The sequence below is a fragment of the Antrostomus carolinensis genome, unplaced genomic scaffold (assembly GCF_000700745.2).
Source record: "Antrostomus carolinensis isolate BGI_N321 unplaced genomic scaffold, ASM70074v2 scaffold21824, whole genome shotgun sequence".
Taxonomy (NCBI): Eukaryota; Metazoa; Chordata; class Aves; order Caprimulgiformes; family Caprimulgidae; genus Antrostomus; species Antrostomus carolinensis.
Window position 1 is genome coordinate 5940 of NW_010311695.1, and position 25810 is coordinate 31749.

Below are 25810 nucleotides of genomic sequence, written 5' to 3' on the forward strand. Positions count from 1 at the left end.
ATGGGGGTGCGGGGTGTGTAGGATCTCCCTTGTCTTGTCAGAAGAGCATGTGCTGGAGCTACAGCCTGTGGGTACATCTCCTGCTAATGCCTACACCACCGACTGACCTGGGGCTGAAAACGGGAGGCAGGGCTGTGGTGTGGATGCTGCTCTCACAGTAGTAATTCTGTCCTGACTTTCCTCTTTCCCCGTCTCAGGGTGGCTCAACTCAGGTTGGCTCAGTCCTTGTTTGCACTCTTTGCCTCGTCACTGGCAATCTCCTTGGTCTTTGCCATCATCCCTCTGTGCCACAATGTGGTGGTCCTGGCTGTGGTCATGGCTGTGGCAGGACTGGCCATGGGTTGCATTGACACCATCTCCAACATGCAGCTGGTGAAGATCTACCAGAAGGACTCTGCCATCTTCCTGCAGGTGAACATGGAGTCCACGTCCTCCCTCTGGCTGTGCTTCCTCCTCTGAGGAAGATGAGTGAGGGGCTCAGCCAGCCTCTGTGCAGAAAAGAGCAGCAAACTCTCATGCTTTACTTGTGCATCTTATCTCCTGCAGGCTCTTCACTTCTTCGTGGGGTTTGGAGCCTTGCTAAGCCCACTGATTGCTGACCCCTTCCTCTCAGACACCAACTGCATCCTCTCAAACTCCACGGCCAACGCCTCCAGCAACCTCCCTCACATCCGCAAGTCCCTGGTCCCACACCATCCGGGCAACCTGTCTCATTACGACCTGCCAATGAAGGGCATGGTGGTCACACGCGTCTCCTACGCCTTCTGGATCATGGCCCTCATCAATGTAAGTGCTGCAGCTAGAGCACTAAAACCTACCTCAGTGCACCTAATCCAGGGGCTTTTGTTAGGCTGAGGCACACACAGTGAGGAGAACAGGCAACCGAGATGACTGGGCAGGTGCTGTCGTGAGTTTCTTTGTAGAAATACCAAAAAGAACAGTCTCTGCCTAGGAGGAGCAGCCAGCTTTAATTACCTCTGACTGCAGATGCCATGGGAAAAGTGCTTTTAATTACACTGGAGTGTTATCTGTTTTGCCAGTCAATCCTGAGCAAACTAATTGAGTTTTGAAGGCAGCGTTTAATAATCGCTTTGAATACAATGATGTGTCTGATATCTGGAGCACTGATGGGAGGGTGGTTACCAGACCCCTCTCTGTTCCTACCAGTGTCCCATGGACATTTTGGGAGCAGGATGGGACCCCAGGTCACAAGCTGAGCTTGTGCATCCCTGCGTGTTCCAGTGCTGATTGCGTGGGTGGGTGGTTTGCACGTGTGTGTGCACACCAAGTGGGATCACCAGGAGCACGACGGGGAGCTGGGAGGCTGATGGGTTTTGGGCTGAGGGTCAGGTAACAAACATAAGAGGAGCAGGGAGTAGGACATACTCTGCACACGCAGCTCTTGAGCGCGTCCCCTTGCCAGAGCTGAGCTGTTATTGTCTTTCCCAAAGCCTCGTTAAGGGAACTGACTTGATTCCTTGTTTAAACTAAATAACCCAACCCACTGGCTGGAGATACTGAAAGCAGCTCAGCTCCAAAACTGCTGACCCTTCTGTAAGGTGTAAACGTCAGAGAAAGATGATGATAATTGGTATTTAAAACCCCAGGGAAGTGAATGAAATGAGCGAGCTCTAGAAATGGAAACCAGGACCAGCAACTTTGTTATAAAACGGTGAAAAACACATTTCCATCCCAGTTTTCGCAGGGCTCTGTGTATTCTGACCAGACACAAACTGAAGTGATTCATTTCCATTTCTTGCTTTGTTTAAAGTGGAAATGTCTCAATTGGACTTGGGCATAAATGCAATGTGTAAAGCTGACAGAATAGTTGTTTTGATGTTATTGAAGCAAAATGGTTTTGTTTTAGTAAAATTAAGTGGTTCAACATTATCAAAATGAAGTGCTCGGATGACTCCCGGACAAAATTTTTCATTCTAAGAGAAAATTTTGGCTTTTCATCCAGATTTGGAACAAAAAAAAACATATTTTAAAATTTGGTTTCCCACAGAACGGAAATTTCATCATCCAGCCCTTTCCAAGGGGATGGAAATCAGGAAAATGTTCCTCTGAGAGAGATGTGTTTGTCCGGAAGGTGGTTTCCCAGGGGAAGTGTGGGACACTCCATTGTGCTTAGGTTGCTTAAAAGTAGCCTGGATGCAATTGCAGGGAACAGCCCCGTGTTCCTACGGGGAGAGACCGAAATAGGAACTGGAGGGAAGGAGCCTGGATTATACCCATGATTATACCCATGCAGTGACTTGTTGAGTTTATAATAATGGTTAAACACTGCCAAGGGGGAGGGAAACATCCCTGGTGATTTGGTGAGTGGAGCTGGAGCGCTGGGTCCAGGCAGTGGGATGCTTCATCCTGTGCAGGCTCCCAGTGGGATGCTCAGATCCCCCTCTCCTTGTTAGAAAAAAAGAAAAGCCTTCTGCTGAAAAAGGTGAAGCAGAGTTTTCCTGGGAAGAAAACCCCAAAGCAAATGGTTAGCACACCAAAATCTCTGCCTGATCGAGATGGTCAGAGATGGGGACCGGTGTGGTTGGGGACAGTGCGGAGCACTGTCAACTCTATGGGGCAGGGAGGTGCTTTGAGGACCAGTGTCCTTATTTTAGGGGCTGTGGCTCCAGCTCATCTCTGGTCCTCGCTGTTTGGGCTCCCTGCAGGGTGGGAAGGCTCCTGCCAAGCAGCTTGGGCAGCCGAGGTGTTGGCCCCAGGAAAACCAAAGCTGCTTTAGGAGCTGAGTAGCGAGATCCTGTCATGGTGGCCCTGCCCCTCGTGTGTCTCAGCACGTGTCCTGGCTCCAGGGGCCAGCGAGGCTCATCATCACCACCCGACCTCTCTAGCTGGGGCATGTGGGAGCTGTGGATGGGGAGAGGGGCTCAGCGCCTGCCCCACAGCTCGTGGCAGTGGCCATGCTCATGTGGGCAGTGGAAGGGACAGTCCTCGAGCTGTCCTTGTTCTGTGGTTGGGATAGGCTGCTCCTATGGGATGGATTTGTCCCTTTACTTGGTGAAACTTGTCCTGGCAGGGCTCTGGTGTTCAGCTGTTTGCTCCTCTCCCTCTGTCCGTGTAATAACTGAACCGTTTTCATGGATGCTCCATCCCCTGTACCCTGGATTTATGACTGTCCCCTCCTGTGGGCCAGGTGGCCGCGGGTGACTGTCCCCAGGTGATTTGCCAGCTGGTGAACAGGACACAGGGCTGGCTCAGATGGAGTCCTGGGAACCTGCTTTCTCTTGAGCTTGATCCTTTGCTTTTCCCCCCTTTCCTGAGCTTGCCTTGGCGTGGTGGCAGCACTTGGGCAAGGGATGTGCTTGACTGTGGGTGAGTCTCCAGTTTTTGGGCATTTCTTACCAGAAACAGCCAGTGCTGGTGAGCAGCTCATGGCTGGTGGTGTCAGAGCACTAGTCTGTATAAAGCAACAAGGACCTGTTTGCTTTGGAGATGAGGATCTGGGGAGCAGGGATGTGCCTACAGTTGGACTGGGGATTGGGGGAGTCTGGAGCTGAGTCTTTTCTGCAGAGACACTGAGTGCTCCTTAAGGCTGGGAGTGTCCAGGGAGTTTATCTGTACGGCCAGTCCCTCTGTGTGGGTAATTTTTTTTTTTTTGCAAAATCTGCAATTTAGAAGAATAAAATCTGGTCCTGACCTCCGGAAGGATTAGAACTATCAAGCAAATGCATTTTTCTTCCATGGGACCGAACTAACTGTTCCTATTCCCATTGTTCCCAGAACAATGAAGTCCTCCTAAATGAATTCAGGCAAGAGAGGCGGGGGCTGGAGGGGGGGGGGAATTCTCCATACATTTAAATTGTGCCACGAGCCAACAAAAGGCAGGAAATTTGGAGCTAGAGCTCACACTTGCTCACAGACATGTAAAAAACAAGCGCTCGGCGGCTGGAGAGTGAGCTGTCACTTAGGATTTCCTGGCTTTCTCCCCCAGTTTGTTGCAGAATAAACACCACTTGGTTGTGGCGGGAGGAGGGAGGGAGGGCTGGCAAGGGGCAGACCCAGCTTCATTTGTTTCCATGTTTTCTCTCTCTCTCTCTCAAAAAAAAAAAGGCAAATCCCTCTGGGTTTGGAGGCACCACCGAGTCGTGGGTGTGCGCAGGGAGCAGCTCATCCCCAGGCACATGGTGCTGGGGGTCTTGATGCTGCAGCTGCCATGTGATGGATCCCATGGGCTGGTACAAGCCCACGGTCCCCATGTGTGTTAGCACCAGGAGGAAAGCCCTGACTGCAGGGAATGGTGCTGGTGGGACCATTCTGTGCTGGGAGAGCAGCCAGTGCAGCAGCATCCCTGGATGTGCCGGGGTCTCCAAGGCAGTGACAGTTGAGGGCGGTGGCTGGAGGCTCCTGGCTCTTCAGTCCTGGGTTCCTCAGCAGCTGCTGCAACGAGGGGCTGTTTGAAGGTGCTCAGTGCTGTGGTTGTTGGCCTGGGAACCACGAGCTCATCTCTTACGAGATGCTAAGCAACCTCTGCTAATGGCTGGAGATGGGCACAACAGGTCTTGGAGGAACTTGCTCGAGTATTTCAGCCACAGAAGGTCTCCCACTAAAACTGTTCTGCTCTCCATAGGCAAAAGCTACTTATTTTTATTACTATTTTTTTGGGCAGAAGTGGCTGAATGCTTGGAAACCAGAACATTTCAGTTTTGAAGGGCAGGTATGGTGCTTGATGAGGTTTGTATTTAGGTGCCTTCTCTCCAAGTGTCCCTGTCCCCCCATCCCAGGTGAACAGTCCCCAGCCTACCTGACATCCCACAGGGACTGGCAGGAGATGCCTCAGTGCACTCTGGATCTGGAGGCTTTTTTTGGTTTCTCTTTCCCCTGCTAACTCTCCTAACAAGCCTCTGTCTCTCCTGCAGTGGCTCCTTACCCCATTGCCAGCCCCTGTCCTTGCTCTTGGAGGTTAATTCAGGAACATCTGCCGCAGATGCCGAGTGTGGCTTCTTGAAAGGCCCTCACGACTGGGGAACTGGAGTGTATTTTGTGTGAGGCTTGTCATGCTCACCTGCCCCTCTCTGTCCCTCCCCAGCTGCCTGTCCCCATCGCCGTGTTTTTCTTGCTCTACAAGGAGCGGATGGTGCCGTGCTTCAGCAGCAGCAGCCACCCGCTGCTGTCAGCCGACGAGCTGGCGATGGAAACGCGGCCAGTGGAGAAGGACGATCTCTCCACCGCTGTGCAGAGACCCCACGCAGCAGAAGGTGAGCTGGAGGCACCTCTGGTGGGTTTGGAGGAATGGGGAGTGAGCAGGGGGGAGAAGAAGCTGTATTTCTGAGTGTCTCCGTTGAGTTTAACAAGTGAGATCCATCGCTATTGTCTAAAGAGGAAACTTGCCAAAGCATACACGTGAGTGTAATCCAGAAGTACCCAAACAATCCAAACGGACAATTTGGTGCCCAATTGCCCTCAAATTAGATGGGACCTGTACAGAGATTAGTACCCTGCCATTGGGACTCCAGGCTGCTTTTCTCCAAGCTGCCCTAAATCTAAACCTGGGCTCCCAAGTCATTTAAGCACACGTGAGAGTTGTGCCCTTTTGTTTCCTTCTGGTTTTCAGTCAGGTTTTGAGCCAGCTCTGCTGGCTGTTTGGTTTACAGAATGTTGGGGATTGGAAGGGACCTCGAAAGATCATCTAGTCCAAAGTTTAAGAGCAGTCATGGTGCTGCAGAACACTGATTTTTTATACATCTGAAAGGAATAAGGACAGCGCCCTTGTTTGAGGCGAAAAAGTTAAATTCCAGCAGTAGTTTGCTCTTGAACTTGTGACTACACCCTGTTTTGGGGACAATAGTCACATTGTTCTTTGCTACCCAAGAGCAAATGTAAATTCTTCAGCTAAATAATGAATCTTGGAAGTAATCATATTTTAGGGTTATCAGAGGAGCGTTTAGTGTTATTAGAGGTGACTTTACCTGAGCAATAAAAGGAAATTTTAGGGAATAGTTGAAGGCAGAGGCAGTTAGAGATGTGGTGAGATGCTGCAGGGAAGGATCACAGGTGTCCCTAACAGAGCGGGTTCTCTAGTGTCTGATAAGGTTGTGCTCATCCGATAGCATTTCCCTTAGCTGAGACACTGATGGTTTCTTTCCTTAACCCAGCTGCCCATTTTCATACAACTCATTGGGGCTTCATGTTCTTCAGATCTTCATCTTCCTCTTAAACACAGTTGAGAATAATCCTTAGAGAAGCAGGAGGACAGTGTGCTGACTGCTGCCATCTCTGACAGCCACAGCTGTGCTGGCAAAAATCCCTCCTTCCCCATAGAAGTGGTGAGAATTTCATCTTTGCTGTGCAGAAGCAACTGTCTCACCTGCACAGGACTCCAGGTCAGGACCTTCACACCAGCCCTTTGCACGTCCCATAGTGGTGTGATATAAGCATAAGGACAGGACAGTCGGGAATTCCTGGGGTCCTGACCCCCAGCTTTGGCAGGCTGTGGCTCCCAGTGGTCTATTTGGAGGAGGCTGTGTGTTTATCACCCTCTTTCCCAAAGTTGTCTTGTTTGGTTAAATATCATTTATCCAAGGAATGTGAGCTGTCCTGGGCAGGACTCTCCTCTGTGGTGGTACCAAGGACGTGGGACTTTGAGTTTTGGGCTTGTTTCTATTGACTGTAAGAGTGGGGCCAGCAATGTGTTGTTCCTAAATGGGAAGAGGAGCACAAGCAGCTACTGTAAGATAAGTAGGAAGTATCCTGGAGAGCTGGGGTCCCAGTCTGTGGCCAGCAGCCTGTAAGCGTATCTATCTTCCTTCTGAAAGTTTATAGGTAGGTAAGGACAGAGGTGGTGCCAGCAGAGGTTAGCAGTGCTCCCCGTTGTTCACCATCCTCGATGAATCTCTGTCTTGCAGCTGAGTGCAAAACAAATCCCTATTGTGGGCTGGCAACCACCCAGCCCCAGGGGGACGTTCCAGCTAAGTTTGCTTTGCATTGTTTCTCACCAGGTCATGATGACTTATTTAGCTGCTGCCAAAGCAAAAACTTCAGAGGGGCTTCTTACACCTACTTCGCAGTCCACATCACTGGGGCTCTTGTTCTCTTCATGACTGATGGGATTGTGGTGAGTTCAGCTGATAGAGGGATCTTATCTGAGCAAAGCTATATGGCTTTCTGCCTTCCAAATCCCTTGTAACAGCCCAAAAAAGCACACGTCCTCTGCGTGCAGTAGGCTGGACCTGAGGGTCTGCCAGTGCAGCAGTCTGGTTCCCAAGGTAGCTCATTCAAAGCTAATCAGAGTCAGGCTGGTACGTGCCCCACTTCTTGGGAGGGTTTTGTGGCTTCTCCTCGGCTCTGTGTTGTTGCAGCTAGATCGCTACTAACCCAGTCAGTTTAGAGCTGGAGTTGTGATGTTGTCTGCTTGTACACAGCGGAGGTCTCTTCTCACTTCAGCCAAGAGGCACAAACAACTTCATTTTATTTCATAAGAAATGGTGGCTCTTTGTTTGATGGGTCTCCAGAGCCCACAAAATCCAAGATGAGAGCACGTGGGGATGGTGCAGTCTCTGTGTAGTGGCCCGACAGCATGTCCCTGCCCGGCGCAGTCACACGGGGTTTGAGGAAGGCTCACTCTTGGCTGGCAAGTTGCTGTTCTTTTCCTTTCAACAGTTTTGTCTTAATCCCCTCATGGTAAAATACCGCTGGGTCTTACTAGGGCGTTAAAAAGGGTCCTGAAAGATGAGTTGGGGTTACACAAAGCAGCTGTCAGATACTTGCCAGGGCCTCCATCTTTATGGATGATCAACTCTGGGTTCTTAATGTGAGATGTTTTGAGAGTACACAGTTCCAAAAGGACAAGACAGTCCCTAGGGAAGAGACCATCTCTACAGATAGAAGCTTAGTGTGCGTTTTACCCAGTCATGCTGTTAAGTCTTGCCCTTTTAGGAGAGCTTAAGTCCTGTGTTCTGCTTCTGGTGGCAGCCTGTCTCCAGCTGCAAACCCTTGGGAACAAGGTTCATTGAGATTTGGTAGCAAATCCATAGGTGGGCTCTCCAGCTCTGTCACAGTGCTGTGGATATTTGAGGGACAGGTTGAAGTTAAAATTGCAAAGCCTGTAAGTCATCACGTCGATGTGAACACGCTGGTTTGTTTTCCCTGCAGGGAGAGTACTCGGGCTTCGTTTACAGCTACGCAGTGGAAGAGCCTCTCTCTGTAGTACATAAAGTGGCTGGTTCCCTGCCCAGCCTCTTCTGGGGATTCATCACACTGGGCAGGCTCATCTCCATCCCTGTGTCCTACCGGATGAAGCCAGCAACGATGGTCTTCATCAATGTGGTAAGGCTGGTTTTACTGTGTTTTTCTTCTGCTTGCAGCTGAGGTAGCCAAGACTTACAACTTGATTGCACTGTTTTCTGAGCTTGCTCCTCGGTTAATCTAAGGTTAGATTTGTGAAATCACCTCATAAAGTGTCTGCCAACTTTATTTGCTTTGCACACCGTCTTCTTCTCTGGCATCTACATGGAAGTCAATGTCCATGTCAGCCATGGGAAAGGGAAGGGAGATAGTTCAGTAAACTCTCAGACTGTAGCAGCTGTCAAAGAAACCAAAGTGATGTGAGGCTGATTAAATTACTGAAACATTCATTTGAAGAGAGGGGAAGGAATCTAAGTATATGTAAGAAAGATGCATGTAAGGATGTGGCAGACAACAGGGAGGGAGTTATTCCTGTTCACGCTTCTTATGGGGAGGGGAAAAAACAAAACACAAACAAGTGAGAAGGCAGTTAATGTACGATTTATTTAAACCAGAAGTTATTTTGGTAGCAAGCTTCACAGTTAATAGTGTGAGGCCAAGAATATATAACAGGGTGGTGAGGGAACAAGAGTGACAGTTCACATGGGGATGTTTTGAAGCTGTAAGTCGATGTGTTTCGCAGGCAGGAGGCAGGTGAGGCAGCTGGCTCAGCACCTTGCTGCTGGTCACTTTAAAAACTGGGCTTAGATAGCAGCAGATACAGCCAAATGATATGCAATTGTTTTAAAAATTGTGTAATTGTTTTAACAATTGTAATTGTTTTAAAAATGAGTGTAATCTCCTACTTCAGCACATAGGCACTACTTACACTAGTAAGTGTACTATCTACACTAGTAAGTAGTGAGGGAGCAGGGAAAGCTCAGCAGCAGCAGCTGTGTTGCAGTTATCTATCTGATATGGACAGTCCATGCATCTCCTCAGTGCCCACCACCCCCTTAATCACTTGTGTGAACTGCACGATGGCTCTGTTAAACCTGAGGACAGGATTTCTGCTTTAGCTGCTGCTAAGATTTGCAAATCTGCTAAGATTTGCAGTTGGTTCTGCTGCCTACAGTGAGATACACCAGCTCCTGGAGTCACTTCAGCATTAGAGAGAACTGCAGCTTGAATTCAATTTCTTCAGACTCCAAACTGCTCTTGTGTGCATGCACACAGCCATCATCAGGGTTTAAGCAATTAAGAACTAATTGTTGGGATTGCAGAGCTCCCTCTGCTGACTCTGTGCATCGGGGATGGTTCTGCTGTCACTTGTGCACTGCAGCAGCAGGAGGTGAGGGCCAGCTCGTTTCATTTTAGTTGGCTCTTTGGCTTTTCTCCCGTGAGGGGTTTCTGAGCAGTTATTGAGAGCGAGTTAATTCTTTAACCTGCTGAATAAGACTTATTAGTGATTAAAACATGTAAATATTACAGAAGTAGCAGTACTGTTGTATTTAAAGCTGCAGAGAAAAAGGTATTTTTTCAGATTCAACCTTAAGTAGCTACCTAACAAAGTTGAGACTCAAGGACCAAGTTATGTTATAAAGTCCTGTTGTAAAAAGTAGCGAATTCTTCAGTGTAGAGGTAGATGGATTTTATTTGGCTATTTACTGCAATTTTTCAGAGATTGTGATTGTTTCTCAGTACAGTTTATTTTATTTTCCAGACTATTTTCCTCACACACACAAAAAGATCTAGAGCCTATCGCAACTCAGCATTTACCTTCCTACTGACTCTGGGTGTCTTGTTTGCAGGTTGGAGTCCTGATAACCTTCCTCCTGCTCCTGATTTTCTCCTACAGCGTTGTCTTCTTGTTTGTGGGGACAGCATCTCTGGGGCTGTTTCTCAGCAGCACGTTCCCCAGCATGCTCGCCTACACTGAGGACATCCTGCAGTACAAAGGTGAGCAGGGCTTTGGGCACGCCGGGCAGACTTGGAAAGCAGGTGGGTGTTCAAGACTAAGCTCAGGTACCATCACACCTGGCAACTCCATCCCTCTTCAGGGATGCTTAGGAAGCCTGGAAGGTTGGCTTTTGAATACAATGTTTATTCAAGCTTCTATTCAGCAAACCAGACTGCACAAATCCCAGCTTGGTTGGACTAATGACTTCTCCAGGCAGGGATCCAGCCTGGTTCTAGGTTCCCTGCAGCTTTAGAGCTCTCAGGCACTGACGGGAGCGCCCGCTTTAGAGGCTTACAGGGAGCTCGTTTTGAAAACATCATCCAGATTATCAGCAAACTGAAATGCTAGAGTTTGGCCAGCTCTTACAGGAGCTCTCTGCCAAACTCTGTCTCTGGGGCAGCGATACAGAAGAATGAGAATCATTCCATCAAGAGGTAACATCACTTCTATGTCAGAGAAGTGACAGAACAGGAGATGGTTGGGGGGTTAAGCTTTTACCTTTCTGCACTACCAGTGGTTAAAGAGGCTTTCTTAACCCTAGATGGGAATGTACATGGAGTATTTGTAACTCTTGTATGGAGAGATCCATGAAAGAGCAGTTGAAGAAGCTACAGGCTGATCCTGTTGGCTCTTTCACCTCTTCCCTGCCAACATCACTTGTGCTATTTCTTTGCAGGCTGTGCCACAACCGTGTTAGTGACTGGAGCTGGAATTGGAGAGATGGTACTGCAGTTACTGGTGGGATCGGTAAGTGCAAAGGAAAGACAAGGCACGTCAAAAACTGACTGGAACTTTTAAGTAGAAACCTTGGTGGTGGTTTTAGAGAGAGCTGCTAGGAAAAAGCACTGCATTACCCTTGAGCTATCGTAGTAAAGCTCTTACTGAAAGCTAATTAGGTATTTGAGTGCTATGATGACATGTATTTTTTTTTTCCCTCCAATTGCAGATTATCCATGATCAGGGCAGCTATAGTTTCCTGGTCTGTGGGATGATCTTTGGAGGCTTGGCCTTTACCTTCTACACTTTCCTCTTGTTTTTCCACAGGATGTACCCCAAGCCCCCATCAGGTAAGAAAGCACCAGCACTCAGCCCTGCTTTATAATGAGAGGAAGAGTGGCATATGCATCAATTCATAACCAGGGTGCAGCACTTCAGCAAAATGCAAGGAAATGGTTATTTTACTGCTGCTTCCTGTCCCCTCTTCCTGCTTTGACTTGCCCACAAAGCCTTGGCAGCCACAGCTCAGGGTTTGCTTTCTTTTCTGTCAGAGAAGCGAGGGAAAAAAGTAGGTAGGAATGGTCTGTGGATCACAGAGGAACTATAAAGCACATAGGATGCCAGCTGTGAAAGCACGACTCCTACTGCAGAGCTAGTAGGAGTAAGTCCTCCTAGTACAGACTGCACAAGCTTCCCTGCACTGTTCCCTGGCTAAAATCCATGGAACAAGTGTCAGGCTCTTTAGAAAAGCCTCATTGATAAAGGATTTCTCTTGGGTATTGCACACACTACTTGCTTTTATAAACATCTTCTGTAAAAGGAGCACTGGGTGACAGGCAAAAAAACTTGTCCCTGTTACTGGAAATGGAGGAAATGCTCATTTCTTCCATGAGCAGCAAAGTAAACGAGCTGGTGTTGGTGGGTGATAGAACAGCAACATGTGTGTTTGGGAGAGCTCATCCACATTCCCTTCAAGCTCAATAGAATCAGTACCCTGAGATTAATTAGCTGCTGTTGATGTTGCAGATATGGATGACTCCTCACCTGACAAACCAGCAGTAACGGATGACACTGGACAGTACCAGCACTAAAGAAGTGGCCAAGCTCTAGACAAGCAATAAAACAACACACAATTAAGCATTACTATTAAGGATGATTTCACATTTAATGACTGAATCATGCAAGTTTTCTGCAATCAAAAGCACATTAGATGGGGTAAGTGGGAATCAAGGAAACGCTGCGGCGAGCTGAGCACAAGTTGCCCGTGTCACTTGTACCAAAAAGACGACTGTGAGCGTCAGACTGACCCGGTGTGTGGCAGGGTGAGGGGAGAAGTTACTCCTGCAAATGAACTTTCTTACCACTTCTGGATGGAGGGTGGGAAGGAAGAAGTGCTCTCTGGTCCATAGGTAAGACTGAGTATATCCTGGCTTAGTCACTGAACTTAACAGATTATTTTTTATTATTTTTATTTCTTTTGGCTTGTAACCCAGAGAAGCCCCCACAATTGACAGCACAATACTGGATTTGAATTCATATTTGTGCAACACTAACTGGAGGGTATATGTCACCTCCATGTATACTTCCAAAGGAGGGGGCGGGGGGGGAAAATCACACAATTGGTAGAACCCACCAAGTGCACAGTGGTAGCAGGACCTATCTATATTTGCACAGTTGATTCTTGTATATTACACAGTACCAGACATGTTCACTAAGACAGTGTCTTATGCAGCATGCTAGGGCCTCTTGATTATTAAAATCCTTAGCTTTTTAATTTTTTTTTTTTTTAATAGTCAAGAATGAATTGTGATGGTTTGTTTTGCTTTAAGTCACTAGTTTAGCTGCTACATTTGCAGTGTCTTTTTTTTTAGGGTGGTTTTATTTCTAGCTTCCAGTTTGAAGCTTAAACAGGTATTTGGGAGCCAGCCTCCAGCTGCTTAATCTGTGCAATACTTATAATAACAGGTGCCTTCTGTAAGGTACTCTCATAACCACGCATGGCCTAGTACAAGCTATGAAGAAGGGACTGGCTTTAGAAGAATGTAAAGCTCCATACATCTATTTCTTCAGTGAGTGACTGGACATGTACTTTCTGCTTTAACTGCTGTATGTGGATGTACATATGTACGTGTGTATATAAAGCAGTGTTTAATTAAAGGTGATTGATTGCTAGATTCTCAGCATGACTGGATTTGGGTAACTTCAGCTGTTTCTGATCAAGACTATCAGCTACTCCCTTCACCAGTTGTAGCTTTTAAAGTCAGACTGAAGCTAACAGCTGTTTAACTTTAAAACTTGTTTTTAGCATTTCTGTTTTTCCAAGCAATAGATCTTACCTTCCACAAAGTCTCTTCACAAGCTCCCACAGGTGCTTCTGGAGAAAAAGTCTCACGAGAGTAGACTTGTTGAATTGACTTTGAATACCTAAAGGTGAGTGCAAATGGGGCCCGTGCAGGAAGGAGGGTAAAGGCAGTTGAATTCTGGGTTTAACTCATCCATGGACTCCAGCAGCCCTCCTCCCTCACATCCAGTGCAGTATGTGCTGTAATTCTTCTGTAGCACCACAGGATGACACTGTTAACTCTCCTTGAGATACCCAGAATGAAAAAAAGTATGTACTGCAAAACACATTTGCAGCAAAAAAAAAACCAAACCAACTCCAATCTGTCATTAATAGAGCCCCTCCCACCATGACAGCATTCTCTCCATCCCTGTACAGAGGAAATGAGCATGAAACAATACAACGAGGGAGTTTATTTTGAAAGAAGTCTACTCAGATTACATATATATCACACCAGGGACTGTCAGCTATTAAAGTATCTTCTCATGTCCTTGCAGACTGATAAGATGCAGCTCAATGCTATTGCCAGAATAACATTTCTTTTGTTAGAAGTGTACTTGACAATTCAAATCTCCACTTTGCTATCAGTGCTGTATCTAAAATGCAGCTACTTACCAAAGGAAATTGACACCAGAAAAGAATAGGACTTGATTTGGCACAAAGGCTGAGCAGCAGCACCGAGGCAGTGACAGAACCTCCACCTCTGTCTCCATTCAAGCAGGAGGGGAGAGAGCCTGGGCTGCAGTGAAGGGACAGGTTAGCTCAAGGTCTGATGAACTCCCTCATTATCACAGAGCGAGCTGCCCTGCAGCTGTAACTTTCCATTTCCTCTACTGAAAAAAAAAAACAGTCAAAAGATCAGAAACTTTGTTAAAAATATTTATTTAAAAAAATACAATTGTTTTGCATGTCTGGTTGCACATAACTATTAACATATGATTGACTTGAATAATTTGCTACAATGCTTTTTTAAAGCCAGCTTGCATTATACAAAGCAAATCCCTCTGTCAGTTCTTACATAAAATAGTTTTCTTTAACTATTCCCACCCCATTTTTAAAAAAGATTGCAATACATTGATTTTTTTTTTTTTTTTTGCACAAAAATTGAAGCAATAGAAAAGTCACCTGATTTCTCAGGAAAGACCTTCATGATGTTTGAATAACAACTGCCAATATGCCACTCTTTAAAAGCAGCATCTGTTACTTTGAAGTGTCATTACAGTGCACTTCCTCCAAAGTAAGTTTTGCATCTTAGAACTTTGCCTCCCAATTGTATTCAAACCTGAAATGTGTTCAAATAACTGCATATCTGCTATAATCAAGTTGATCAGACTTTTTTTTTTTCCCCCAATATGATATCAACATGCTGAAGGTCTTCCTAATATGTTATCTTGGAAGGTTAAATAAAAGCAAATTTAATAACACTGAACAATTACTGAAAACTTTGGCTATTTATGTACTTGCATTACATACCAGCAATTTTTATTTTTTTTTTTAAACACAATGGCATTAAGATACTCTTATTATAAGGTATTATTCTCAAAAAAAGTTAGACTGAGAAGCTGTTCTCTCCCAGGCAAGTTTGCCCAACTGTAACGAGAGCACCAAAGCGGTGTGAGATTACAGTTGTCTCTAAAAGACCATGTCTAGAAAAAGTCTCCAGTGTAGGAAGTTAAGACACTCACTACAACATAACTTGCTTTGTCTCTTGACTTTGTACTATATATATATATATCTATATCTATTTATTAAATGCAATTCTGTTCTGGAAAGAGTAACTGAAAACATTATCTCTGCTGCTTTCAATTTAATTTTTACCACTGCAGGTAATTACAGGAAAGTAAAATCAGTAAAAAAGAGTTATAAGTGAACTGACATGAATGTCTCTGCTCACTCTGCCCCCAAGCAGAGATGTCAGAGCTGCTGTAATATAAAAAAAAACCCACCACAGACATTATCTTGTCTATTTGCAAACAACCCAGGTTCACCTACAACTTCAATTCAGGAGTAAACACTAAAGGCATCAGAAAGTCACTTTCCAAAACAGATGTGCACTTTAAAAATAAACAGAACAACAACTGCCACACCTTACCACAGCTGATGAGGCTGCTTAAGTTAAGTTCTCTAAAATTTAACTTAAGCTTCCCCCCCCTGACTCTGAGCCATAGACAAAAAGCTGCGAAGACCAGGTTCTCAGCCGCTGTTGAGTTCGAGCAGTTGCAGTGAAGCCAACAGATCGATTCTGATTTACGAGCTTCTGGCGTCCGATTCACATCTGCCATCAGCTCAAAGATCCTCAGAATTCCCAAGACAAAGTCTCATGCTGGTTAACAATCCCTATTCAGAGTCCTTTCAGTCCCAGATTAATTCCAGCTGTCCTAATATACATTAGAGGAGACAACCACTATCCTTACTGTATATGTTATAGAATTTTCCTGTTTATTCATCTCTATTATTAAGAATATACTTCTCAGCTATAAAAACAGAGGGGGGGGGGATAAGCATTAAATGTGCTACTGTACTTATCACAAAACACTGTGACGTACATAAGGCCATCTGGTAACACTGCAACAGAATACAAACAAGATTTTTTAAAAGGGAGTTTTTAGAATACTTTTTTTTTGTTTTTTCAACTACAATGAATAATCTCAACCCTGTTCACAGAGAATTAACAATAAAACTAGTACACCATATATATAAAAACTCTGTGCAACTGAACAACAGCAGAACAAAAAGTCAACACAATGCTATAAAGCAGTTTTCAAAGCTTGAAGATTTAAGACATGCTAGCCAAAAAAAAAACCAAACCAAAACAAACCCCAAACCACAACACATCTCAAGGAGCCTAAAGCAAACCCAGGTATTGTAACCCCCCCCCCAGCACACACTAGGAACCATGCAGAGGCCATCCTCAAAGCTTTCCTGTGTTCAAAAAGATAAAGAAAGGTAAAAAAAATAACCCCAACCAAACAAATAAAACAAAGAAACCAACAGCTTCCAGTTATTAGCACAGCTCTGCTGCACATACTGCTCAGGGACTGAAATGGGCAAGGAACACCATCACCTTCCTCCATCCTCTCCTCCCCGCGCTGCTTACAGCTCATTCCATGTCTCCATTCAAAGACCCCTGGTTTCTGAAGGTTCATAATTATCCTGTACCACCCGCTGCCAAAAAAATAACCCTACTTTGAGATGAAAACCTTCTGCAAACGCACGGTCTCAACAGAGAAGCAAGTGTTAAAGTAAAAAAAAAAAAAGAAGAAGTCCAAAGTTTTGTTCCATGAACATAAAACTATTCAAAGATACATTTAAGACAGCGCTGCTGCACGTACTGCTCAGGGACTGAAATGGGCAAGGAACACCATCACCTTCCTCCATCCTCTCCTCCATCCTCTCCTCCCCGCGCTGCTTACAGCTCATTCCATGTCTCCATTCAAAGACCCCTGGTTTCTGAAGGTTCATAATTATCCTGTACCACCCGCTGCCAAAAAAATAACCCTACTTTGAGATGAAAACCTTCTGCAAACGCACGGTCTCAACAGAGAAGCAAGTGTTAAAGTAAAAAAAAAAAAAGAAGAAGTCCAAAGTTTTGTTCCATGAACATAAAACTATTCAAAGATACATTTAAGACACTTTTTTTTTTTTTTTTTTTTTATAAGATGTGGCATACAACAATGTCAAAGATGCATTTCAAAATAATCTTTGGCAACTAATTAGTCCACACTGTGGTATAATTGATTTGAGTACTAAAAAAAAAATAAAATAAAATTAAAAAAATAACAACAACAAAAAAAAACACCTCCACCAGCATGTGCAAAACATTTCAAAGTGGCAACTGCACAGTGCAGTGTTTGCTCTGAGTGTACACGGTAAGCACTAGCTGTACAGATCTGGAAGCCAGACTACGAAAGGAACACGCATCCTCCCAGGCAGTGAGCACGTGTACACACGTATGGCCACCTCGAGAGAGCTATTCCAGTCTCAGTTAAACTCTGCATCTAGAAAAACCCAACCTTTAGCTCTCAAAGTAAAGTATGCTTTTTATCAGATGTCTGGAATAGCTCCACAGTCCAAGTCTTCTACTACATTCTTTGGGAGGGGGTAAACAAAAATAAATTCTAGTCAGTTTTACTTCTTTTTTTTTGTAGAATAATTTATATGAAGCGGACATCTGGCTAGCTTGGAAAGGAAATAACATTAGCAAAACACATTCAAGAAGAAACCTTGGGCCCTGCCCAGCTTTCTTACCTTGCAGGTCACATTTTTATTTGCAAAGCATGGTTACGGTCAGCAAAGCTGCAGCCTCCAAAAAGAATCAGCGTTCCGCAGTGAACATATTCTCCCTTGTTTTTATTCTTTGTACAAAGGCAAGAATAATATTCCTCAGTTCAAGATCCACTAGACACCCAAAACCAAAGCTTAACACCTTTCTGCTTTAGATGGCACCAAGGCAGTCAGGAAATTTCAACAGGTGGTCTGTTGATGACAAGCACAGACAGCAGAAACACAGCAGCACTGCCACTCCCGCGGCTTTGAAGCTCCTATATTGTATCATTATGACTAAAAGCAGATTAAAAAGATTTTAAATCTTTAAAAAGATTCGGTTCTATTTTCAAAAATTCTTCTCTGTCCAGAATCAGCTTTTCCAAAAGGCTCCTGCACAGTCAATAACTACTCACGCAAAGGAAGCGGAATGCTGCGTCCACAGACGTCGATCCAAGACAAAGCTTTTTGCAGTCACAGCCCTGAAGGACCGTGTAAAACAACTGTCACTGCATTTCATCTTTTAATTTTCATTTTATCTTTTAATTTTCATCTGACTGCCTCTGATTTCAGCAGATCAACTTTTAGCATGTCACATATTAACCACCACTCAACGTGATGGCAATAGCCAAAGGCTTCCACATTAAGCACATTTGCTAATACTGCTCAGACTCAACAGCAGCCACTGCCAATTACTGTTTAATTAAATTCAAATCAAACCATAAAAATTCCTGTTTCAGCAAGACATTCTATACCTCATTAAAATGCCCCAAATAGCTTCTAAGCAACACGACTGCAATTCTAAATGGATTTTCAACTTCTCTGCCGAGTGTAAGACCCCGCGGGGCTCGGGCTGTTTGCAATACCACGCTCTGTGATTATTAAGACAAAATAAACCATCCATACCCACGACCTCAGAGGCCAGAAGGTAAGTGTATTTCTTACACTGGAAAACTAAGGAAGGAAACAGAACAAGATTATTATGGACATCCAAAACTCAAAGATACCTGTCAACTTTGACAATGTTCCTTAACTACTGATGCAGTTTATTTTCATAGCTGACAATACCAAGATAGCCTCTTGATACAACACTGAGATGTGTCTTGTAAACAAATACGCATTAAAAATGGAAGAGGTTAAATCGTGTAGTAAAACATGAGTACATACAAAAAAATGCTTATACAACAGTAGCAAAAGGTAACTAAAAGATATATGAATAAACCACAGGTAGCCAACAGGCTGTCAGAACTGTCGGCTCCGACCTCAGCACTAGAAAAATGCTACAGAAGTGGGTCAGAACTCTGCGCCTGTGCTCACCTGAGAAACTGCACCGATGCGCTAGGACAGCTCTTCCATCCCATCCCAACCTGCAGAAGTTCTCACATGAAAGCTGAAGTCGTGAGGGAATCTGACATTAATGCATCTCACTGCATTTTGAAAAGCTGTGTAAAGGAAGATATGCACGTAAGCAGCCTTCACTGTGGTTAAAATCAACACTAAAAAAAAACCCAAGAAGAATCCATTTGCTAGATATCTGAGGTCTGAGAATGTATCAGAGAGAGAAATTATCCCAAACAAACCACTGAACAGCCAAAGCCTTTCATGTTATAATCTATGCTCCATTATACCACAGACTGCGTGGATACTGAAGTCTTAGGAGGCTCTAAGTTAAAACAACGAATTCTCAAATTAAAAGAATTTTACCACTTCCTGACCCATTGCAAAACGCAACTTGAATGTGCCAAAGACAGTGCATAGGAATTACATTCAGCCGTCGCTGCTGAAGACCCATTTCTGAAACAAGGCTCTAGACTTAAGCTGCTGTTAAGAACAAGAAATAAACACCTTCCTCCATCACCATCATTACCAGGATCCCATTCTCTGAAAACAGGTGAGACACAACAAGTGTGGTTCAATAACTGCAGGGTATTAACGTTTTTCTGCCTTCCATGGATGGTTGCTGCTGGCAGCACGTGTTGCTGGTGGCATCCCAACAGCTCAGGATCTCAAAAAAACAAAGCACACCCAGCAACAGCAGTGCAAGCTTCCCAACTCTGCAGTGCTATTATACAGCAGCAGTGACACGTAAAAGAGATTTCCAGAAGCAAGACAGATGTGCAGCTCCCATGCTCATCCAGTCTAATTCTACCACCACCTGTGATTTAACCGATGCAAATATTACCAAAGCATTCAGCAATACCATGATACTTCAGCAACATGAACTGCAACGTCACCACGTGTTTCTGTAACGCTGCATTATTATTATTATTATTTAAAAAAACCAACACGGTACTATACCCACATTACAGACTGCTAACGTGATAATTAAAAGAGAGCCTACATTAACCCCCCACCTTCCCTACAGTAAAGTAAAAACAAGTTGCAAGGAGCTGCAAACTGCTCCTGGAGTGAGCTAGTAGAAGTACCAGCAATTCACATAACCGAGCTCCGAGAAGTCACAGCGACACTGTGCTCTGGCAGGAATGTGATCCAGAAAAGCTGGCAGTTACATCATTGTTAGTAAATGCGTGTTTAATGAGGCAGCATATATACAAGATAATATTACCTTAAGTGACCTGAAAGTTGTAATGGAGAGAAAGGTGAGCAAGCCTCTCCCCTCCCACCTCGCCTCCTTCCCAAATGCCTCCTGAGATTCTAACCCTAGAGAGGGGACTTTTCTTTTCCTAGGCTGGTGCTTAAGAAGCAAAATCAATCAATCATCTTCTCAGTGCTACCTGCGAGGAAATTGGACATTATCAGATTGATACCAACACACACAGGCTGTGTTTCCATATTAACTTTCTCTGAAGAAGGTATTCCCGAAGGTGAATGTGTATCTCATCCACCAGCTATGGCAGTGCAAGCTCATGAAGCTACTTGGAGAAGAGCATGAAACTAAGCCAAGCTCAACTGACCAGCGACGTTTGCATTTGGTTCTCTTGCATACCTACACTGAAAGTGATACAGTTCACAAAATATTAAGTGCATGTGTGCACATACACAACTTTTAAACAAATAAACTTGGCTTTTCTCCATTAGGGGACAAGGAAAGGGAAGCAATTAAATTGCAAGTCTTTAGTGCTTATTAATTATTTTTAAACTCTAATCCTAGTCTGCAATGTTGCTCTCAAGTCCACGCGCTCGGTGGGCATAAAATTGGCCAACCTAAAACAACCATTAAAAGTGCTGCTATTTATACATAGCTATATATATATTTTCTAGAGCAGACTCATAAGCCATCATGCAAACCAGAAAATTCCAGGTGCCTGCTCTTAATGATGATCTGCAGCTTGCTTTCTGCATTTAAAAATAATAATAATAATTAAAAAAAAAAGTCAATATTGCACATTGTCATTTTAAGAGCCGATGGCACAGGAACTCCACCCTGCATCTGCTGATGTCAAACACGCGAAGCAGTGTTATGCCTCTGACGTAACCCCACAGGAAGACAGTTCACTACATGAGCTCACTCCCTGCTATCTCCACCTAAAGACAGGTATAAACTTCTCTCCCACCTCCCACTGGACAGGGGGCTTTCGAAATAAACAATGCCTAAAAAAACAACTCCATTGCACCCACCTGTCTCGGGTGTCGTGTCAGGAACATACTAAGTGGTTTACATATTTCAATGCTAGAACATAGAAAGAGAATGTCACCGCAGTAAATTGAGTCTTGGGTATTGTCATAACGCTTTAAAGTGAATTCAGAGTCTGCAAAAGTGGCAAAAGGAAAACTCTGGAAAGCTCGAGGTCACCACTTATCTGTAAGAGAGGTGCAATATATACAGCAGACACTGTCAGGTCCTCTTGCTGTAAAGGTAAAATCTTCCTCTGCTCATTAAAACTCTGAAGACAGGCAGTGAGGAAGTCAAAGGAAAGAAACGGTCTCCACCTGTGTTCTAGTGAGCATTTTATGGAGATTATCTTAAGTCACCAACTCAGTGTACACAGTAACAAACAGAAATTGCTGCCTGACATCAGATGCCCAAAGTGGAAGGGCACACTGCCCAGCACCAACAGACCAAGACACCCAGTCTCTGAGGGCGAGTCTCTCTTCTTTCATCCCTCAGTTCTCTTAAAAGGCCTCCTGAGGTGTAAAAAAAAAAATCTACCTACAAATTTCATGTCATCAGTGCTTCAAATGGCTCTGGAAACTAATCTTGTGTTAATCCACACACAGACGGCCACCAAGAAAAGCAACGCAAGCGCAAATTTACAATAAGGTTGATACGCTGTGGTAGCCCTCTCACCCACCTGTACACACTGACCCCAACTTACTGTGGGTTCAAGTGCTTCCTCCAATAAAAAAAAAGCAATAAATCTAAAGCAAAACTTGAGATAAGAGCTGGTAGAAGAGGAGCTTCTCCACTTCAACTGTGGGAAAAGAGCAGTAACGTTAATGCTCAGACGTTAGTGTTCTCGCCCACTGTTTGGGTCTGAAAGTCTCAGCATCAGGCAGCGACCTCACCAAATGCAGACACACCCTCAAAACCTCGTGTGAAATCCACCATCCTGCTAATCTTCTAGCAGTGAGATTACAGGCTTTGTGACACGTCCCTGGCACAAGAAATGTTTGGACTTCAGCATTCAAACTTTCTGAGAAATGAAAGGAACTAATCCCACCATTTATTTGTCTCCAAGACCTTGCCTCCTTCACCGAAGGGAGGGCATGGAAGCATCCAGAAGCTAACCAGACCACTGCTCCGAGGGGCTGGACTGTCGGTATACAATGCCATTCAAAAATTGTCTGTATGTCAGTAACACAATCATTGAATATTCCTTGAAAATTTCTCCCTGCAAAAAGACAAGACGTTTTTACAGCAGAAAAAGACATGGGCTGTTCTGTTGTTGCAGAAGTTCTCGAGGCCCCAAGGCAGAGCCGATGCACACACCCCTTTCCCAAGCATTTCCTGAAATGCCAGCTTCGATCGTGATTAGATTTCTTCTTGCCAAGTACAGGAAGCAGAAGAACAGAGGGTTTTTTTTTTTCCAAGAGTCACAGAGAAAAGGCTTCTCTGATCCTGTTTACTGCAATCAGTGCAGCCTCAGTTACTGCAACACCGACTGAAACTCCCTTTAACCATAGTGAAGTCTTCCAAACCAAGGAGGGAAGAGAAGAGACTGGAGCTTCAGCTCCTATTAAGGCGTTTGCATATACATTCCCAACCTGGGTCCTCAAAAAAGGGAATTCTGCAAAAAAGGCATTTTATTTGGGAATGGCAAAAACTATGATTGTTGATAATCTCTGTGGAATTATAAATTGCTCGTTTAAAAAAAACACGGTTAATTCTAAGTGTCGTATCTTTCCCTTGCTTGCCAATATGTCCTTTCCATGAGTTCATGTGCTACGTCTTCTGTAGATCAGGGGAAAATGGGCCAGGGGTAGAGGGTCCATCCAGTCCAGACAGAGTAAATGGGCCATGACTGTTCAGCACTGATGGAAACTAAGAGACAAAACAAATAAGAGGCTATTTTAATTTACTGTTCCTCTCACATCTGTGCATGTAGAAGCTCCCCCAGGAAAAACAAAACAAAACAACAAAAAACCCAAAACACAACAATAATAAAACCCTCACCTCAAACTTTCAAAGAATGTTCTTGTCTTCCCCCAAGTGATTTACTTTTTAAATGCATCACAGACTGCACCAATCCAGTGACTGCAACCAGTGTCACCAGGAGGACCTAACCTGCAACCTCTGCACTGAGCACCACCTATGTCCTAACTAATAAGTGACTTTAAAACAGGTTGTTGTGAAACTGTGGTCTAAATTGATTCTCAGTTAATTATCAGCTATTTAAAGAGAAAAATGTCCAATGCATTTTCAGACCTACTTGTTTATTCCCTATCCTCACGGTACATATAAGCTACTTCCTTCATCTCCATGGAGATGACAGATAAAAACCCAAAAGACAACTAGTTAAATTTTACCCTTTACCTAAGCTGACTCAGGCAACAGACGTGGTTATAACAATTCCAAAGTGGAAGGTGAAGGAAGAGCCTATTTGAGGATTTTTTTTTTTCCTTATATATTAAACAAAAATATTTATTAAAAACAGTGAAGCTGAGAATTTCTGAACAACAGAACACAGCATAATATAGAGATCGTAAAGAACTGTGCTACATATCGCCACAGAGATCACACCCACAATCTCCCTTGTTACTAGTGGTGAGATTTAATTAATGTCTTTCAACAGAAGAGACTGTTAATAAACGATTAAAACAACCAACAGAGTAGCAAAATTCAATTTCCAGGGAAATCTCAACCAGTAAAGTTACAGGGAGGCAAGTTTACAGGGAGGACAGACCTAAAATATCTATCTATCTATCTATCTATATAACTACAGCAGACTGCTATTAATTTAAAACATTTCTGAAATACCAACATTTACAATATACTTAAATAAAACTGGATAAATAATAAAACACTCTCAAAAGCTAATAACATAGAGGGTAGGAAACAGATCACTATTTTGTTTCTGCATCAGGTATTTGGGCTGATCCCTGCAGGTCTTCTGAGGCAGGTACTCACAATCTCTCAAAGGGAGAGATTGCCTAAACTTGCTGGAACTTACCTGAAAGAGGGTATTAGCACCTTGCAACCTTGCAGGACTCAGAGGAGCAACAGGGCTCAGCGTACTCCAGAAGTGAATACTGGAGAGCAAGGGACTCGGGGTCAGCAAGATGGGAGTCTGCAAAACACAAGGAGCCAGTCAGCTGTGTGAAACCTGCCCTGGGAGGAACACACAGCCCATGTAAACCCAGCCACAGTAATCTCAGCTCTACAGCTGCAGAAGGCTGGGTCCAAATTTCAGGAACTCCCATTCCCTCCTTCCGCCTCCTCCCACCTCCTCCCTCCAAACCCCACAACAGCAGCAGCCACCATCCAGATCTCCTTCCTCCTTCCCTGAGCAACTGGCCCCCTTTTCCCAACTGCTGCCAAATCCTGCTCTAACCTACAGCAGATCAGCTCCTCCTGCAATCCAGCACACAGCACCTGCAACTGGCTCTGGAAAACTCAGTCCGTGAATAAATAAATATCTCAAGAGCAGAGAGTGGGCACAGACATTCATGTCACGGCCTGGGTGACACTGACAATATAAGCCACAACAAAAAAGACATTTACATCCAGCTTCTGAATATTCTGGATGTTCCAGGTTCACTGGCCAAACGTTTTGAAGGCTGCCAAAACAGCAACTGCACTTGATGATTTTTTTTCCTGTCTTCAACCATTTCAGTTTCCAAACAGAAAAAAAACTCTAATTCCACTTTATTACAGGAAAGAAATTAAATATATACAGCACAATTTAACAGCCTAGTTGGGTTCAGTTCTCGTTGAAATTCTCCACGTGGTGTAAAACTTTTCCTTTCCCACACAAAGATAACAACCAAATTAAGCAGCCATTCCTGTTGCTGTCAAGTCACAATCCTCTGGTCTTAAGTGAAAGGCTCCTAAATCAAGCAAAAGAAATCTGCTAAACAGACACCTCTGTGGTTCTCTCTTTAAAGCATTTTCAGAATCAGCCTGAAGGATAAGGGCAGGGTTTAGGGTTTTTGAAATAATTTGATATCAGCCTGGCAAGATACATAAAGGATCCTGCTGGTGCTGGTTGAGGTCTTGCCTCCACACGCTGACACCGTACAGACGAGTACAGCTGACGTACCACTCGGGCACACTTTGGGGTGGGAGCTGATACCAGATATGAATAAAGTTTCTGTTTTATAAGAAAAATGGGAGTGACATCCTGATTTTCAGAACTCCAAACATAATCTACCGACTATTCGTTTTCCACTTGCCTTCCCTTACTCTTTTAAAATATAACAAAACCACTATTGTTCAAAAAAAACCTCCAAAAACCAAAAACAAATCAAAACAAAAAAAAAAACACAACAGGAAGGGAATTAGGTTACCTGAGAGAAAAGTGCTGGAGTAAGAGAAGCAGTTGGGAGAGAAGGACTCAGAATCCCCAGTGGACTTGGATCGCTGCCTGTAATGACGAGAGTAGGAGCCAACTCCAGCCCTTTGGGTTTTTTAGATCTGGAGAGGTGATTGGCAAATTCCTTCTCCAGCACAGATGAATCCTGCTCTTTGGGCTCTGGGGATTGATGCTGAAAGCTCTGAGCCTGTTCCAGCTGCTGAGAAGCCACGGACTCTATGTCCGTGTCAATGTCCAGGTCAGGATTAGAGCTCAGAGGCGGTGACGGGGGCGTGGAAGGAACTTGCAGAGTGGGAGAAACTGAGGATACGGGTGGAGTCGGGGTGAAGCTGGTGGTTAGGTTTGGCAAAGGTGCTGGAGCTTCAGGGACAGTTAACTTGGGTAGAACAAGTGTCTCCAAGGTCTGGAGAGTTTCTTCCG

The 25810-nt window shown here is 44.5% G+C and overlaps 2 protein-coding genes across 2 annotated transcripts in view; one reads left to right on the plus strand and one right to left on the minus strand.

Moving 5' to 3' along the window:
* Positions 1 to 197: 197 nt before the first annotated feature.
* SLC60A1 (solute carrier family 60 member 1) lies at positions 198 to 12161 on the plus strand (the record flags this gene model as incomplete). The annotated part of the gene is made up of 9 exons (XM_010166812.2): positions 198 to 411; positions 547 to 786; positions 5042 to 5210; positions 6951 to 7066; positions 8104 to 8277; positions 9987 to 10134; positions 10812 to 10882; positions 11082 to 11202; positions 11879 to 12161. Coding segments are annotated over 9 exons (1318 nt in total), but the record flags the coding sequence as incomplete, so codon positions are not given.
* Positions 12162 to 22800: 10639 nt separating this feature from the next.
* Positions 22801 to 25810, minus strand: part of ELK4 (ETS transcription factor ELK4) — a 6908-nt gene continuing 3898 nt past the window's right edge. The window contains 3 exon segments of the mRNA XM_010166811.2: positions 22801 to 22899; positions 24029 to 24145; positions 25365 to 25810. The exon segment at positions 25365 to 25810 is cut by the window's right edge and continues 13 nt beyond it. Coding sequence (XP_010165113.1) covers positions 22801 to 22899; positions 24029 to 24145; positions 25365 to 25810 — 662 coding nt within the window.